Source organism: Symphalangus syndactylus, chromosome 5, assembly GCF_028878055.3.
Source record: "Symphalangus syndactylus isolate Jambi chromosome 5, NHGRI_mSymSyn1-v2.1_pri, whole genome shotgun sequence".
Classification (NCBI taxonomy): Eukaryota; Metazoa; Chordata; class Mammalia; order Primates; family Hylobatidae; genus Symphalangus; species Symphalangus syndactylus.
The window spans coordinates 95,842,768-95,861,371 of NC_072427.2; the positions used below are offsets into that span (position 1 = coordinate 95,842,768).

At 45.4% G+C, this 18,604-nt stretch overlaps 2 protein-coding genes across 14 annotated transcripts in view; both read right to left on the reverse strand.

Annotated features, from left to right (window-relative positions):
- Positions 1 to 4,030, reverse strand: part of SMIM11 (small integral membrane protein 11) — a 43,968-nt gene extending 39,938 nt beyond the window's left edge. For 8 of the 11 annotated variants that reach the window (XR_010120778.1, XR_010120780.1, XR_010120781.1 and 5 more), the window contains exon 1: positions 3,696 to 4,030. The gene's annotated coding sequence lies outside the window, so the exon portion shown is untranslated. Of the gene's footprint in view, positions 1 to 641 lie in introns of all 11 variants that reach the window. The other 3 variants (XR_010120786.1, XR_010120785.1, XR_010120784.1) reach the window with 3 other exon arrangements.
- Positions 4,031 to 8,108: 4,078 nt separating this feature from the next.
- KCNE2 (potassium voltage-gated channel subfamily E regulatory subunit 2) overlaps positions 8,109 to 18,604 on the reverse strand; it is a 36,208-nt gene continuing 25,712 nt past the window's right edge. For 2 of the 3 annotated variants that reach the window (XM_055279603.2, XM_063639309.1), the window contains one exon: positions 8,109 to 8,800. In XM_055279603.2, coding sequence (XP_055135578.2) covers positions 8,417 to 8,800 — 384 coding nt within the window. In that variant the 3' untranslated portion in view covers positions 8,109 to 8,416. Of the gene's footprint in view, positions 8,801 to 15,755; positions 15,960 to 18,604 lie in introns of those variants that run through there. The other variant, XR_008657858.2, reaches the window with a different exon arrangement.

Here is an 18,604-nt window from a genome sequence, read left to right on the forward strand (position 1 = left end):
AGAGAGGCAGGCTGTGTCCTGACAAGGCGATTGACAGACTGGTGGGAAGTGGATGGGCTGGGTGAGGGCCCAGACAGGCCTGGCCCTTGCTGAGTAGAAAGCTCTCCTCAGCAGCTCTCTGAAGCCCCCAGCAGCACAGCGCTGCTCCTGAGGGGACATGGGCTCCCATCCCATTCATCTGTGAACCTAAGGGCCCAAGTCTAAAATCTGTCCCTCCACCTGCCTCCAGACCTAAACGCAAGCTGGTTTGGGAATGAGTGTCTTTGTCAAGTCCTCTGAGTGTAAATTAAGCTCATCTTGGTTTTTCGAAGATTATCTGGGAGCAAGGGAATAAGTGACAGGGCAGAAAAATGGTTGGATGCAATTCAGATGTAGAATTCTTTCCAAAGCTTGAGGGAGACCTAGTAGACGGTAGGGAAGGAAGTGATATCAGAGAGGATGGTGAATTGTGAATTCCAGAGTTGCAGAATTGTTCTTTAGATTCTGATTTTTTAAATGACAGCACTTTGGTTCAGAGGATGTTACCCCAGGTCATATGCCACACTATAGCATATGGAACTCAGAAGGCAGGGCCGGCAGCCCGAGCCTTGGAATTCGCTCCAGGGCCTTGTAGGTCACTACTCTTAGAATATGACACATACCCCAAGAAGACTTGAGCTCTGGATGAAGAACCTACACCCTCTGGTAAGTGACTTCCCTTAGGGCTTCAGTCCCATCTGTAAGTGAAGAAAGGTGTCAAGCAGATGGTGTTTAGTGCCCCTACTTTTTCTGAAATCCAATGCTTTATAGCGCAATAATCATAGCTTAACTTTTTTGTGTCAGACACGAAAAAGTGGCTAAAGTGCTTAGATGAGTTAAGGCATTTAGCCCTCACAACTACCCCATAAAACTGCTTACGGCCTCCACTTTAGAAAGGGGGAAATAAAATTTAAGTAACACATCGAGGGTCTCACAGGTGGGCCTGGGATTTGAACCCATCCAGTCTGGCTCCAGGGCTTTAACCTCGGCACCATTCTGACACAGGCAGAGAGCTTTGCATTCAAAAGTCAGGGAAACACTTTTCTTGAAATGTACTTACCGTAAGAAAAGTGGCTGAAAATTTCAAAGGCCTTTAGAATGGGGATAAGATGAACTTCAGGCAAGATGTTTTTATATAAACTTTCAATTACAAAGCTATCTAAGTATAAAAAGTTCATCCCCCATCTATTCAAGATTATAATATCTTGAAAACAAGCTAGCAGTTGGCACAAGGTAGCCAAGTTTTCCCCATGACTTTTTCAAAGTCAGATAAGGTAGTGATAGGAATTTAAATCATAGATCTGTTTAACTATAATGATGGTGGCTGAATGTGCTTGTTACCTTCATGTGTAAATGGCTCACTTGTCTTTAAGAAGCAGCAGATTCTGACTGCCCTAAAGAAATATCTTCCTAACATGTTATAACCTGCTGCTACAATTTTCACTTTGAGTATCTCTAATAATCTTAGTGATTAGTTATGTTGTATATTAAAATGTTACAGATCTTATAAATTTTATTTTTACAATTCCTGTTTTAATTGAGTTGTATACAAATATAGTAGATGAGTCTGGCTGTTCCCCCAAAATTTTCTGAGGCAAAACTGCATACCCAGTGAATTGATGTATGTAGAATATTGATTCCCAAAATCAAGAACGAGAAATATGTCCAACGATCCTACAGGAGGGAATGAATGAAAAAACATCCAGTGGTCTGGCCCTCTGGAAAACATGTGCTATGTTCACTAGCAGTGTGACCTTGGACAAGTCACTTGGCCTCTCTCAGCCTCAACTTGCCCATCTGTAAATTCTCTTGCAGATTAGACTGTAAACACTAAGCACCATGGCCAGCACACAGAAAGCATTGAATGTCAGCCATTGTTGTTATGTTAAATCTCTCTCCTTCCATGACCGGACGTGCCAACCTGAAGGATACAGGCTAGTGACATCCAGGGCAAAATGCAGTCAGTCCAAGATAGCAGGGCAGGGAATAAAGATCAGTAGCCTGAGGACCGGGACAACTGGAGATCTGAGCTCTACTCTTGGTGGTACCCATGGTGTGGCATATGACCTGGGGTAAGTCATTAACCCTCCAAACCAAAGTGCTGTCATTTAAAAAATCAGAATCTAAAGAACAATTCTGCAACTCTAGAATTCACAATTCACCATCCTCTCTGATATCACAGAACCTGACTGCCAAAATATACTGGCAGCTGCCTCAACTTCATACCTGGAGTGATAAAATTCAAGCTCTTTAGGAAAGAAACATACTTAGAGTCAATCTGCAATAGTAGCAGAAGGGCTGTGGTGAGGTGGGAGTCAAGAGGGTGAACCACCCTAATCTGCCCTGCTCATTCCCACCCACTGCCTCTGAATTACCACTTTTCCCCACCTCCCTTCAATTACATGCCCAAGCCAGCCATTTTCATAGAGCCTTTGGCAAATGAGAAGAAAAAAGCTGAAAGTATCAGTAAGCTATTTGTTGTGCTGCCATATGTACACCTGATGCAATATTAGAAACGAGGCAGCTGGTATATGAAGGTTGAACTGCAAAAGCCAACAAGATGGGGATGTTTTTGAGGGGCTTAAAATCTATGAAGTGCGGGAAATTTTTAACTTTTCCTAGACCTATCCATGATCTTAGCTTAAAACACAAAAATAACAAGTGGCTTAGATACAACTCCAAATATTTCTATTTCCTTCACTGTAAAAAAAAAAAAATACCCTGTCTTCCCTTGTCAGGTTTCTCTTAGAAACAAAAAAGCTATTTGCTTATTGTGGTTAGACCAACTAAAGCAATATGGATAATGTGTCACCCACAGTCTATTAATACTTCCTGGCACACCTAACAAATTCAAGGATCAGTCTATCGCTTGCTGTCTCCTTCCAGCCACGAATCATGCTGCTCCCTTTGTCTGAACTTTCTGAAGCTGTTCTCATTCCCGGTCTCTACCCTTTTCACCCAACCCTTCACCCAATCATAAGGAGGGGTAGGTCCAGGGAGGGGGCTGCCAGGTGAACCTTGGGCATCACTTGGCCCTTGGCCCTCTACGCGGAGGCCTGGGCCTACAAGAAACCAGCCCTGGCCGATTTCAGCTCCCAGACTCCACAACTCAACATTTTAGGGATCCACCGAGAAGCGATGACAGGTGTCCGCGTCTCTCCCTGCTGGAAGCCCAGGCCTCGGAGGGCAAGTCGCTGAACCTCTCTGGGCCTCAGCTCCTCCTGGGTAACCCGGGGGCCAGTTCAGGGTCCTCTCCCCATCCCCTTCCCCCAACACTCAGGGAGCAACACCTGCCCTCCCCACCCCACCCCCTTCCCCCAGAGCTGCGGATGAGGACCAGGGGCTGTCATCGCTTCCCCCACCATTCCAGGGGATTGCTTGTCTCCCTAGACTCTCCGGGGACCAACCCCGTAGGCTTGAACCAATCCTGAGCCCCGCCCGGGCCAAGTGCCAGCCGGAACACGCTGCTCAGCGGGTTGACGGCGCCCGACGGCCAGGTCCAGCAGGGGCGCCCCGCGGGTGGGGCCTGGCGGCCTTCACCTTCCGGATCCCCGCCCCGGCGCCGACTTTTGTCTAGGAGGGAAAACTCGAGCGCGGGGCGGGCCGCGACATCGCAGCACCCCAAAGAGCTTTTGGAATTTGGGTCACTCCGTCCTACCCCGACGTCACACACTTACTGCTCCCGGCAGCGGAGGCTCCAGCGCTTGGCCCGCACAAACCACGACTTCTACCGTCCTGCCGGGGAAAACTACACGTCCCGAAATGCACCGCTACGTGCTCAGGCGCAGTGGGCCGGTGCAGCCCACGTGGGTACGCTACTCCGTGCGTAGGCGCAGCGGGCCCGGGCAGATGACCTGGGGCGCGCTACTCCGTGCGCAGGCGCAGTGAGCCCAGGCGGGCAGCCCTGGCCAGCAGCTGTTGGCCCTGTGGCTGGAGGCTGAAGTCCACGTAGGCCCCGGCGGGGAGCCGCTGGGGTGTAGACCGGGTGCCTTTGTCCAAGCCTGGCGGTGTGTTCTCACTCTGAACTCACCTGAGCTGGAGGGTGGGTTGTTGCGGGACCCTTCCGCCTTCCGCTGTCTCGAATTCCCTGGGTGCCTTCTCGCTGCTGTCTGCAGCTGAGGACACGTGGGTGCCCTTAAGAAGTTTCCAGACGCAGTGTTCCTCATCTGACAGCGTGCATGCATTTTCCTTTGGGGTAACGATATGGTGCCGCTGTACTAGGTTTCCAGATTTCTTCAGTCGACATGCTTAGTAAACGCGTACAGAGTTTGAGCCCACTCAGTGCTAGCGCCATGGGAGGGCACAAACTGGGCACCCAATACAAGGAACGAGAGGAATGTTCAGGGAGTTACCAGCATGTGCTCTGCTCCCCTTCTAAGGATGAGGAAACTGAGGCCAGGGGAGAGTAAGGTGGCTGGCAATAGAAAACGCGCGAATGGCAGTGGCAGAATTGACATTCGAACCCAGGCAGTGTAACTCCAAATCCCATCAGGACTCTGTGGTTATGTTATAATGTTAGAGGGTGTGGAGGGAAGAACAAACTGAGGGGTGGAGGGGTTGGTTCTGTTAAGGAAGTGTTCCTGGAGAAAGTTACAAAAATAGCTTTGTTCTAAGCACTTAGCGGCTATTGCCTAAGTCTCTTAACAAAGCTGTAAGGGACGTGCTATAATGATAACCGTTTCACAAATGAGGAAATGGAGACACAGAGATTAAAGTAATTTTTTCGTGGTTTTAAAGGCCGCAAGTACCAGAGCTGGGACTTGACCCTGGGTAATCTGGGTCTAGATTCTATCAAATCAGCCACTATCCTGGGCTCCTTTTAAAATAGCATCTGAGCTATGCTTTAAGAAGTAAGTGGTATTCAGGTCATATGGAGCCAGCAGAACAGGCAGGAGGATCTCTAAAAGCAAATGGGGTAGAAAAAAACAGCAAGTTGTTTGAACTGGCATTTTCAGTTGCTGGGTTGAAAGTGAAAAGCCCAGGTTTGGTGGGAGTGGATCCTAGAGTGACAATCTTGGCAAATGGCTTCAACCACTGGACACCCAACATGCTTTGAGAGAGTCAGCATTTCTCTCATTCCCCAAAAGTGAAGTTGGCTGACAACCCTCTGTGTTACCACCTGTACTTTCAGTGATGATAATAATAAAATGTACTTAATTAGGAAAACCTCGATTTTTTTTTTTTTTTTTTTTTTTTTTTTTTTTTTTGAGATGGAGTCTCTGTCGCCAAGGCTAGAGTGCAGCGATGCAATCTCGGTTCACTGCAACCTCTGCCTCCCAGGTTCAAGCAATTCTCCTGCCTCAGCCTCCCGAGTAGCTGGGATTACAGGCACCCACCACCACACCCAGCTAATTTTTGTATTTTTAGTAGAGATGGGGTTTCATCAGGTTGGCCAGGCTGGTCTCAAACTCCTGACCTCAAGTGATCCTCCCACTTTGGCCTCCCAAAGTGCTGGGAATACAGGCATGAGCTACCTCGCCCGGCCAGAAAAACCTCCCTCGATTTTGCTTTCCATGTGTTTACCTGTGTCAAAGGTAAAGAAAGCCAGTTAAAGCAGTAAGGATTGACTGAAATCATTAGCTATTGCCAGAGGGAAGAGGCCCAGCTCACCTTCCCTTTGTGCAAAGATAACTGAGTGGGGACGGGGCTTGAGCAGAGTCAAGGAAGTGGAAATGCATAAAAAGTGGGAAGGGGTTGGTCAGTGTGATCTGGGGTTGTTAATTGACTCCTATCTAGAGGAGAAACAAACTTCTGTCTATGATGGGGGGCAGTAAGTTAGAGCAAGGCACCCATCCAGCAAGGAGAGTTTGAATGTTTGCATTTCAAAGAGACAATACAGCTCTGAATGGTAGAAGATTTACATCTCAAGGGAGAGAGAAAGGATTTATAATTGCAAACTTTCTAAAGTAACTGCCTTAAGAGAGGGATCAGGGGACTATCTGCCTGTCACCAGGTTTTGGTTGGAACAATTAGTAAATTCTTCAGGCAACATTCACTTTTCTCGGGCAGGCGCTTTAGCTTTCAGCTCTTAGAACCTATGCTAGCGTTATATCTCTTAGTGTGCGAAGGTGGGCGAAATCATGTGTGCCAAGAGTCTGCAGTTTTTATAGGGCCATGGTTGGGCTCTAGTCAAGAAGAGGGCTCAGAGGAGCTTGACAGTTTGGTTAAGGAGAGGGTCTTTGTCACCTGATGGAAACCTCGGATTTCTGTCTAGATGCAGAGCAGAGGGCTGGGATTTAAAGCCTGATGGCTGCTCTGGCCTCTCTGAGATGGATGTTTCTGGGTGGGACAACATTTCTGGGTTTCTGATCTGAGGAGGGAAGCCACTCTTCCTACATCTGCTCTTGGAACATGGATGGTTTTCTCTAACACTGTACTGAATGCTTCAGTTGGCATAATTGCAAATCGGTTATTAGGAAGTAGGTACCTTGTATATATCTCACTCTGTAATTTTAAAGAGACAAACCTTGTGGTTGGAATAAGGAGTTCTACAAGCATTCTCTGAAGAAGAGCCTCTTTTTCTAAATTTTGTCCTAGCACCCTGAGGCTTGAGGCCTTGCCCATCATTGCTGTGCCTGGGCTAGGGCATGGGGAGGAGAACAGGGTAAACTAGGAGGCATGAAGCCATGGGATGCCAAGGCCCCACATCTCTCTGCTGCCATTGACCTGCTACTCTCAGCTGCTCTGAGAGAGAAGACCTTGACCTGCGTTAGACATGCCCTTCTGTCCTTGTGCTGGCTGGCTGTGTCCCCTTTGCATTGATCTCTGTTAGGACCTTGTCACATTGTACTATGATGTTTAGCATCTGTCACTCAGGCTGGAGTGCAGTGATGCAATCTCAGCTCACTGCAACCTCCCCCTCCCGGGTTCAAGCAATTCTCATGCCTCAGTCTCCCCAGTAGCTGGGATTACAGGCTCCTGCCACCACACCCGGTTAATTTTTGTATTTTTAGTAGAGAAGGAGTTTCACCATGTTGGCCAGGCTGGTCTTGAACTCCTGACCTCAGGTGATCTGCCCACCTCAGCCTCCCAAAGTGCTGGGATTACAGGTGTGAGCCACTGTGCCCGGCCTTGTTCATCTTTATACTCCTGGGGTCTAGGCCAGTGAACCAAGTAGGTCAATGTTGCCTGACCGAATTAGTGAATGAAATTGTCTCCTCTCAGGGGATTGCAGTTCTCTCATCTGTAAGTGAAGTGGTCTCTGCCAACAGTGGAATGATCAGCCCTGACATTCTATGATATCCTTCACCACATGGTGCAAAATATTAAGTAGTTCCTGTCTAGGTCTTCAGAAGGCATCAGCAATTTGGACCCTTTCTGTATCCTTTAGTTTCTTAAACATAAATGCTAATAAGTAATTATAAATAGAGGAAAACTAAATCAAGCTAAAAGAATACATTTTTAAAGCGACATTATAACTTTTTATTTTTTTTTCTTAAATAATGAGAACTTTTCAAGATTAGTTTTCTGCAAAACTTTAAACGTTAGTTTTAAAATATGTTCTTGTTATACTGGGTACTTCTTAAATACTCAACTTCTCTGGTATGGATTATTTGTCCTTTGAAATGTTTGTTCAGGTTCGAGACCAGCCTGAGCAACATAGTGAGACCCTGTCTTTACAAAAAAATACAAAAATTAGCTGGGTGTGGTGGCACACGTGCCTGTAGTCCCAGCTAGTAGGGAGGCTGAGGTGGGAGGATCACTTGAGCCCAGGAGGTTGAGGCTGCAGTGAGCTGAGATTGCACCACTGCACTCCAGGCTGGGCAACAGAGCGAGACCATGTCTCAAAAGAAAAAGAAAAAGAAAAATGTTTGTTCTGTCTTAAGACTTCTAAATAGGTTAAAGGCCAGGAAAACAATAAATGTAATCTTATGGTTCGCTTATTCATCTCTTCAGACTCCACACTCGTGAATTAATATTATAGATAAATGCTCCTATGTCAGTCTAGTAAGCAAGTGATAGCTTTTGAGCCTTGGCTTCTACATAATACATCTGGGTTATTTATAAATTGAATTTGTCACACACAAATGATGTTTCATGAGAAAGAAGATTCAATGATTTGTAAATCTCTCCTTTCTATCGCCACGGCCACTGCCCAGACACTTTACTTCAAATTTGGCTTTATTTTCGCCATTGATATTGATTAAAATGACATTTACTTGCCCAGAAAGTAAAAGAGGTCTTCAGCACAAAATATTGCTCCAACAAGCAAACATAAATCATTGAGTTTGAAATGTCATCTATCTTTATTGGCCAACCACATAATCTCCATGAAAATTCTCAACAGAGAGCAAGGAACTCACTTTCTTCCAAGCAATGACAATTTGGATTTGCCTCGTGGCACCGGCATCTCTTCATGTCTGGACGTCAGATGTTAGCTTGGTGCCTTTCTCCCTTGTCAGGGGGACATTTTGAACCCAGCCGCACCCATGTTCTCATGGATGGTGGCCTTCGATTCTTCTAGATTCAAGATTTGGCTCTTGTACTTTTCCTGCCAGTCCTCCACAATGTACTGGTGGTAGGGGTCATTGGAGTGTTCCCGTCTCTTGGATTTCACAGTGCTCACCAGGATGGCCACGATAATGAAAGAGAACATTCCAATCATCACCATGAGGTACAGGATGACATAGTAGAAGTTCTCAGCATCAACTTTGGCTTGGAGGGCCTCTTGCTCAGCTGTCGTGTTCTGGCGCCAATTGTCCATGTAAGTAATAAAAATCCTTCGGAAGACGTCTTCCAGTGTCTGTGTGAAATTGGATAAAGTAGACATGCTTCCCTCCTGCTGCAATTTAAATAATAAAATAGGCGAACAAGGTTAGGAAAACAGATCTTTTCTGGATTTGGCTATGTAAAGGTGGGAGGGAGATGTCAGGGGACAAGTAACAGTATTTCTTCTTAACCTGGCTGGTGATTGAATGCATGTTTTATTAGTCTTTAAACTGACTGTATACATTTTATTCACTGTTTTTACAATGCATGATTGTTACACAGTAAAAATTTTAATGGCAGACAAAATTTTATATATATACTTTGGTAGCTATATATGCGTGTAAAAAAATGTATGTGTACATATGAAAATGGAGAAAATATTAGAAGTACATAGATCAGAATGTTAACAATGGGTGGTGTGCTTAAAGATATATATTTTCTTCTTTATGCTTTTCTCATATTCCAAATTTTCATCAGCAGTCTTGCATTACTTTTGTTTTTTAAAAAATTGGTAACCTCACAAGAGCTAGAATAATGCCACATTCATAACAAGCACTCAACAAACGTCAGTGGAATGAACCAATGACTCATTTATGCTCTCTGTTTTTAGAGAATTGTGGGGCATTATGAGATAACATCAAGGGAAAAGATTGCAGGGGGCATTGACAGACTCTCCAATTTGTTCCATCCCCTATGTCTAAGTGGCACATTGTCCCAAGTATCCTAAAGGGAGGGGTGTGTACATCCATATTTGAAAGAAGTATTTTAGGTAAGTGATGCCAAGAAACAATCTGAGAGATTATTCCTATGTTTCAAATCCATCTCTCCTTTTCATCCCCACTGGCACTGCCCAGCCGCCAGCATCTTTCACCTGGATAATACAATGCCAACAATGTAATACAACACAACCCTCCCCAGAGCCATCTCTTTGGGGTTATATGTGCCCCTCTCTGCCTTGAATAGCCATCAATATGCCTTTTTTTTTTTTAAGACGGAATCTTGCTCTGTCGCCCAGGTTGGAGTGAGGTGGCATGATCTCTGCTCACTGCAACCTCCGCCTCGGGTTCAAGTGATTCTCATGCCTCAGCCTCCCAAGTAGCTGGGACTACAGGCACGTGCCACCACCCTTGGCTAATTTTTGTATTTTTGGTAGAGACAGGGTTTCACCACATTGGCCAGGCTGGTCTCGAACTCCCGACCTCAGGTGATCCACCCACCTCGGCCTCCCAAAGTGCTGGAATTACAGGTGTCAGCCACCGTGCCCAGCCAATGTACCTTTTTGAAGAGGGAAATTATAGTGCCATTTGTTTGCTTTTAAAATGATGCAATGGTTGTTCTTAAAATCAAGTCCTAATTCCTTAACAGTATTCACCCCATTGGCTGAGCAGGCTCCTGACCACCTCCTCAGTTACCCTTTGCTCACTACAGTTCGGTCACACCTGACATCTTCCCTCCCTGTCAGTAAGCTCTCTTGCCTCAGGACATTAGCACATCCTATTCTCTCAACCTAGAATACTTTTGCCTTTCTCTTTCACCTGCTACCTCCTCATTCTTTAGGTTCCAGCTAGTTGTCACTTCTGAGACTTCCCTGGCTCTACTCTAAATCTCTTCCCACCACCACCACCATTTTCCTCCAACAGCGCCTCCTTTTTCTTCCAAAGCACGCGTCACATATGCAGTAACTAAATATGTGTGTATATATTTATATTACTTTTGTTTAAAAAAATTGGTAACCTCACACCAGCTAGAATAATGCCATATTTATAACAAGCACTCAACAAATGTCAGTTAAATGGAACAATGACTCATTTATATTCTGTTTTCAGAGAATTGTATATGTGTGCTTTTTTATACATCTCTGTTTTTAGAGAATTGTGGGGCTTTAGACATAACATCAAGGCAAACGATTGCAAGGCAAAAAAAAAAATTTTTTTTTTTTTTTTTTTGAGACGGAGTCTCACTCTGTCACCCAGGCTGGAGTGCAGCGGCGCAATCTCGGCTCACTGCAACCTCTGCCTCCCAGGTTCAAGTGATTCTCCTGTCTCAGCCTCCCGAGTAGCTGGGACTACAGGCGCCCGCCACCACGCCCGGCTAATTTTTTGTATTTTTAGTAGAGACGGGGTTTCACCATGTTAGCCAGGATGGTCTCGATCTCCTCACCTTGTGATCCGCCCACCTTGGCCTCCCAAAGTGCTGGGATTACAGGTGTGAGCCACCAGCCTTGTTTTCGTTTTTCAATTACCCATGTATTGTGTGCTTATTCATGTGATCCTCAAAACCACTCTATAAACTCCTACCTTCAGGATGTTTAGTGAGATTAAGTAACTGAGTCCCGATGACAGGAGAGCTTGAGCCCCCAGAAGGCAGGGATTGCTTTACTCATCTCTGAATCCCAGGCCCCTACACAGCGATGGGTACCTAGCAAATCTTTACTAAAAATTTGTTGAATGAAGGTGTGAATGAATGACAGTTCCTCTGTGGAATTCAATTGGAAACTACCAGAACAGTGATTCTTAATTTATTCTTAAGGGGTGTGGGAATTGGGGGTGGGGGAGGGGCGGTGTTAAAGATCCCTCGAAAAGTAAAATAAAATGATGTGACTTTATTTTTCCCCAAGAAACTATACATATGCACATAAGAAGCTCTACATTCAATTTCAGGGGACTTCTGAGCCCCCTAAGGCCCATCCAAGAATCTCTGCCACAAAAGGTCTTTGAGATGAGGGACTTCAGTGCTGAATTCCACTGGAGTCATTTGGGTTTGTTTCCAGGTGCAGGCATGGCAGCGTTCACCAGCCTTTTAGAGCTAAGTGGCCCCAACTGCCCCTTATTTGTTCAACCCTTCTAATGTGAACAAAGGCCCCACTGCTAAGCAGGTCAGGAGGTGCTTTTTGATAAGACTTAATCACAGGGATGAAAGGGCCTATGGGGATTAAATATCTAAGTGCTGATCCGTGGCCAGGTCAAATAAATAGGATCCCAAAGGGATTTGGCTTTTGAATATAGATGCATGAGATGTGGCCGAGTGGCCCATGCCTGCTCCGTGACCACAGGAAAAAAACAAATCACAGTGTGTGAAAGCAGCTTCATTGAAGGACATTATGCTAAGACATTCAAATTATAAGTGTGTAGATTTCAATTTTTTATTCCCAGAATTACTGTTTAACTGATAGACATCAACCATATTTGGAGGCCAGGAGCAGTGGTTCACACCTTTAATCCCAGCACTTCGGGAGGCCGAGGTGGGAGGATCGCTTGAATCCAGGAGTTTGAGATCAGCCTGGACAACATAGTGAGACACCACCGCTACAAAAAATAAAAAATTAGCTGGATGTGGTGGCACACTCCTATAGTCCCAGCTCCTCAGGAGGCTAAGATGGGAGGATAGCTTGAACCTGGGAGGTCAAGGCTGCAGTGAGCCATGATCACACCACTGCACTCGGCAGTGACAGTGAGACCCTGTCTCAAAAATCCAAACAAAACAAACCATACTTAGTATACATACTTATCCTACCCGTAAGTAGAATATCATAATAGGCATTTACTTTAGTAATGCTAAGACAACTGTCATTTATATTCTCTGGAATCATATGACATGGCCATTTGTATAGGTTAGAAATGGTCAAATATGGGCAATTCATGTGTATCAACCTAGGGTACCTACATTTCCGGTGAATGCTTTTTGCTGAATCCTAGCACAGGCTGGGTCCCTGGAGATCATTTAGGCTGGTTCGCTCTCTGGTAGGTGGAATAACTATAGCCTAGAGAGCTTAAGTCACCTGTGCAAGATCACAGGCCTCTCAAGTTGGCCACAGTGCCTGGACTAGAACTCACGTCACCCAAGCCAGTGCCCAGCACTGACTGTCCTAGCAGAGGTCACACATTCCAATAACTCACTGTTTTCATTGCTGTGACCAGTTGGCTCAACTGGGTACGAGACATAAGATCAAGACCATGATTTGAGCTTACACATGTCATTAGTTGTGCCCTGTCTCCCGGCTACAGAATGATCCCCTAATTCCAGCCATTCCTGTCACAAATGTGTGTTATTCATGACAACGGCAATCAGGACACTATTAGGAAAGTAACACTCATTTGAACCCAAAGTCCAGAGTTTTCTTTTCTTTTTTCTTCTTTTCTTTTTTTTTTTTTTTTTTTTTTTTTTTTTTTTTTTTTTTTGAGATGGAGTCTCACTCCGTCGCCCAGGCTGGAGTGCAGTGGCGTAATCTCGGCTCACTGCAAGCCCCACCTCCCGGGTTCATGCCATTCTCCTGCCTCAGCTTCCCGAGTAGCTAGGACTACAGGTGCCAGCCACCACGCCAGGATAATTTTTTTGTATTTTTAGTAGAGACGGGGTTTCACTATGTTGGCCAGGATGGTCTCGATCTCCTGACCTGAGGTGATCCGCCCGCCTCAGCCTCTCAAAGTGCTGGGATTACAGGCGTGAGCCACCGCGCCCAGCCCCAAAGTTTTCTTTTCTTGAAACATGGTAGATCGCTCGCATCACCTGGGCCTATAAAAGGCAGCAAAGTCTTTCATTTTTATATCAAGAAGAGAAAACAATATGATTACCTACATTTACCATGAATCTTCCATTTAAAAAACTCAAAATTTTCATTCTAAGGCAATTAACAAAGAAATGAGTAAGGAAAACACAAGAAGGAAAGAAGGAAGAGTGGATGAGGAGCCAGGCCCCGTACCAGGAAAATCATTCTTTTTATCATTTTCTGGAAAAGGCAAATAGATAACTTTGTTACTTAATTCCTCAAAAAATAAAGATGTGTGCTAAGACTTACCTATGCAGTGTGTGGGCAGGATGAAATTCCTTTCCAAAGCCAGGCTGTTCTGAACCTTCTTGCTGGCGTTAGCAAGCTCTCTCCTGGGTTGCACACAAGCCTCAGCCTGCTGGGCACCTTCACCTTATGACCATCTAAGCCCTTGCAACTGCAGTCAGCAATCCTATGCTTTTATGAACCCACATGTTTAATCTAATCGTATGTGGAAAGTTAAATACTAACTGGCAGTTGGAATTCACCTTGGTGCCTGATGGGGTGTATGCCTCAGAGACTCTGGCTTTGGGCAGAGTGGCACAAGTTCCTGCTCTGGGACCCTTCCTGCCAGCTCCAGCCAGGGCAGGGCCTGGGCACAGTGAACATCTCTCCTCAGAAGAAGTCTTCCTCTTAGGGTAGGCTTAGGAGGCAACAGCATTCCCTGCCAGAACACGTGGGAAGGGCTGGGTGCAGTGGCTCACGCCTGTAATCCCAGCACTTTGGGAGGCTGAGGCGGGTGGATCACCTGAGATCAGGAGTTCGAGACCAGCCTTGCCAACATGGTGAAACCCTGTCTCTACTTAAAAATGCAAAAATTAGCCAGATGTGGTGGCACACACCTGTAGTCCCTGCTACTGTGGAGGCTGAGGCAGGAGAATTACTTGAACCCACAAGGCAGAGGTTGCAGTGAGCTGAAATCATACCACGGCACTCTAGCCTGGGTGAGAGTGAGAGTCTGTCTCAATAAAAGAAGAAAGAAGAAGAAGAGGAAGAGGAAGAAGAAGAAGAAGCAGAAGCAGAAGAAGAAGAAGAAGAAGAAGAGGAAGAAGAAGAAGAAGCAGAAGAAGAAGCAGAAGAAGAAGCAGAAGAAGAAGAAGAAGAAGAAGAAGAACGAGGAGGAGGAGGAGGAGGAGGAGGAAGAAGGAGGAAGAAGGAGGAAGAAGGAAGAAGAAGACGACATGGGAAGGACAGGGCCCCAGGGAGAGGAGCCAAGAACAGCCATCTCTGGGTGGTTGGTGTGGGTTGAGGGGGTCAGTATAATTCCAGGCAAGTGCCGTGTTCTGAAGACGCTAAATAAGCTAAATTTTGGTAAATACTCCTCCATGGGACCATTTCCAAATGAGTTTATAACAACATTGTTGTCTTGTAAAAGAGAAACAGGCTGCAAGGGTACTAAGGTACTACATGGAGGAGATGGAAGTAAGTCCAACAAAGAGGCTTTGAGGTTTTTGTTTGTTGTTGTTGTGGTGGTTGTTGTTGTTGCTGTTTTGAAACAGAGTCTTCCTCTGTCACCCAAGCTGGAGTGCAGTGGCTCAATCATAGCTCACTACAGCTTTGAACTCTTGAGGATCCTCCTGCCTCAGCCTCCCAAGTAATGGGACTACAAGTGTGTACAAAGCCTGGCTAATTTTTATTTTTTTGTAGAAATAAGGCCTTGCTCTGTTGCCCAGGCTGGTCTCAAACTCTTGGCCGCAAAGGATCCTCCAGCCTCAGTCTCCTAAGCCGCTGGGATTACAGGTGTGAGCCATGGTGCCTGGCCCCCAGCAAAGTATTTAAAGACCTAGCAAGAGCTAAACATACTCTATTTATCAAAAGATCCTTTTCTATCATGGTGGGGACCCTTGGAATTGGGAAATCTGAGTCTTTATATTGGCTATCATTTAGGAGTGCTTACCATGTGCTTTTATTGTATTAACCTCAGGTAATCATTGCCACAACCTGACGTAGAAGGTACTATGAACTTGGCCAAGGGAATCAGGGCACAAGAGGTCCAATGACATGGAGGTGGAGCCATTTGGATTTGAATCCAATTTAAATGGATTCAAAATCACTCAAAATCACTTCAAGGTCACGTGGGTGGTCATTACTCTGTAACTTGTCTCGTGGTTTTGTAAAAGGAGGGTTCACTTTGTTTTAAAATTGGAGTTTCACATTAAATGGTGCTGTGAACCATGTGACTTGAAGCACACTGGGTGGCAAAAGGAAGATGGCTAAGATTTAAAATGATCTACAAATTATTGCAGAGTTAACGTTATTAGGTGTACTTTAAAGGTGTATATGAGGATCTCTGTAACTCCGCATAAGCTTCTCATTAACACCATTTGTCCTCATGAGTTGTCTTCACTGAACAAGATAGGCAAACTCAGCCAGGAGGAACACTTTGATGGTGCAACTGAGTTCACCATACCTCTGCAGAAATGGAAGCAAAACGTTCAAGTAAGAATTCCGCTAGGAGACGGTGCCACCTGCTGGTGGGAACAGGGAACTGAGGCCAATCTTCTAACTCAGCCCTTGCGGTTTAACTTCACTCTTGAATTCTCCCGGTGCCGAGGAGAGGAGAATCAAAGCAGCGTGTTTGTCTACACTTTGGTAATTAAAGGCAGAACTGGACGGCGATGTGTCATGGAGGCTGGCAAACCAGGTGAGCAAATTACTTACTGTTCCTGGTCTTTGGATTCTTTGTCTGTAAGATACAGGTAATAAGAGTTCCTGCTCATTTGGCTTGTTATAAAAATTAAATGTGATCACAGATATACAGCACTTAGCACAGAACCTGCCACGAGGTAGGATAGTAAGTGCCCTGCACATATTAGCTTTTGCTATTACTTTATAAGAAATAAGCAAGAACACATGCCAGTGAAAAGGAGAGCTTGACCAGACCTCACCAATGAAAAGAATGTTCTAGCACCAGGTGAAGAGTAGCTCCGTAATGGTTAGTTTTTAGACAGCTCTTACCCATATCCCGCTACACAATTTACAAAACTAGATTGAGAAACTGGAAGGAGACAGTTTGGATCTGTGTCTCCACCCATATCTCATGTTGAATTGTAATCCCCAGTGCTGGAGGTGGGGCCCCTGGTGGGAGGTGATTGGCTTATGTGAGTGGTTTCTAATGGTTTAACACCATTCCCCTAGTGCTGTTCTTGTGGTAGAGTTCTAACGAGATCTGGTTGTTTAAAAGTGTGTAGCACCTCTCTGCACCCCCCCTTCCTCCTGCTCCAGCCACATAAGGTGTGCCTTCTTCCCCCACATAAGGTGTGTCTGCTTCCCCTTTGCCTTTTGCCATGATTGTAAGTTTCCTGAGGCCTCCCCAGAAACTGAGTAGATGCCAGCATCATGCTTCCTGTACAGCCTGTGGAACCCTGAGCCAGTTAAACCTCTTTTCTTTGTAAATTACCCAGTCTCAGGTATTTCTGTATAGCAATGTGAGAATGGACTAAGGCATGGAATGAGATGGGGGCTGGAAGAAATGGAGGCAGAAGCAAACATGACCCCTGTGCAGTTAGAGGCTGGAGAAGAAAATGGAAGGGGAGAATTGCTGAGTGTTCCTAACAGGCTGCAGCCTCCTTGATCTCTGCAGCATGCTCTCAACGGGTTCACTCAACATCTTCCCCAACAAGCGAGTAAAATGGTACACACCCAGAAAACAAGAGATGTAAAAGCAAGTGTTCTCTTTGAAAATCAAATTGCAGGTCGGGCACGGTGGCTCACGCCTGTAATCTCAGCACTTTGGGAGTCCAAGGTTGGTGGATCACTTGAGGTCAGGCATTCAAGACCAGCCTGGCCAACATGGTGAAACCCTGTCTCTACTAAAAATACAAAAATTAGCCCCAGGCGTGGTGGCACACACCTGTAGTCCCAGCTACTTGGGAGGCTAAGGCATGAGAATTGCTTGAACCCAGGAGGCAGAGGTTGCAGTGAGCCGTGATCGCGCCACTGCACTCCAGCCTGGGCGACAGAGCAAAACTCCATCTCAGAAAAAAAAAAAAAAAAAAAAAATCAAATTGCAGCCCCTGCCTTTACAAGAGCTCTTTTGCCTACATATGACATGTGTTTTTAAAACCCAAGGAGTTGAGTCTGCATTTGGATATGAAATCATTATTCAGCTTGCCATCCAGCGATAACAGAAAACAAAATTCTTCCAAAAAGGAAGAGCTGGTTGGGCGTGGTGGCTCACGCCTGTAATCCCAGCACTTTGGGAGGCTGAGGAAGGTGGATCACAAGGTCAGGAGTTTGAGACCATCCTGCCTAACACAGTGAAACCCCATCTCTCCTAAAAATACAAAAAAATTTGCCGGGCGTGGTGGCGGGCGCCTGTAGTCCCAGCTACTCGGGAGGCTGAGGCAAGAGAATGGTGTGAACCCAGGAGATGGAGCTTGCAGTGAGCCGAGATCGCCCCACTGCCCTCCAGCCTGTGCGACAGAGTGAGATTCTATCAAAAAAAAAAAGAAGAAGAAGAAGAAGAGCTGTAGGAGACTGTTTGTCATGGCGTGTGCCTTTCAAGCTACCTGTACTATTCTGAGGGCACTGTTGTGGATGCAAACCACCAGGCCTTAGACAGGACGTGACTGCTCATGACACATGATGAGGAATATAGAAAGTTGGATACTCTCCTCGGAGATCTTCGAATCAGTTAGTGCCCGTCCTGCTAGGAGATATCCTACATTGGACACGTTGGCTTCTCTATCTATTGACTTCCTGTTAGGGTAGGTGAGGATATTAGCCTCTACGGCCACATCCACTTCCCTCCACACCCTCCCAATATAATTACATCACAATTTAGAGTTAAATCCAACTTGAGAGTGTGCATTGTTATGATGATATAAATATTGTTATTTGATGAGCTCAGTAGTGAACTGCAATTACATCTATACAGGTTTTTGTTTTTCTTGGAGTTAATAATTCTTTTGCTTTTTTTTTTTTTCATTTTTGCCTAGCTATCTTTGATCCGCTTCCTATAGCCCTCAAGAGCTATGTAACATGCTCTCAATACAATTTTCTACATGGTCTGCCTCATTAAATAATTTGTCATTTTCGTTTTTTCCCTAGAGACATCCCCAGCGGCTCCATCCTCCTTCTCCATCCCTGACTGGTTGTTCCGTAAGCATGCCATAGAGCTGGCATTCTGGGTTTTCTCTTCAACACCATCCTGAGAATTCCCTTCATCCCACTCCTTGGCTGGGATTCTTTCCTTTCTTTCTTTCTTTCTTTTTTCTTTCTTTCTTTCTTTTTTCTTTCTTTCTTTTTTCTTTCTTTCTCTCTCTCTGTCTCTTTCTTTCTTTCTCTCTCTTTCTTTCCTCCTTTCTCTTTTTCTCTTTCATTCTTTCT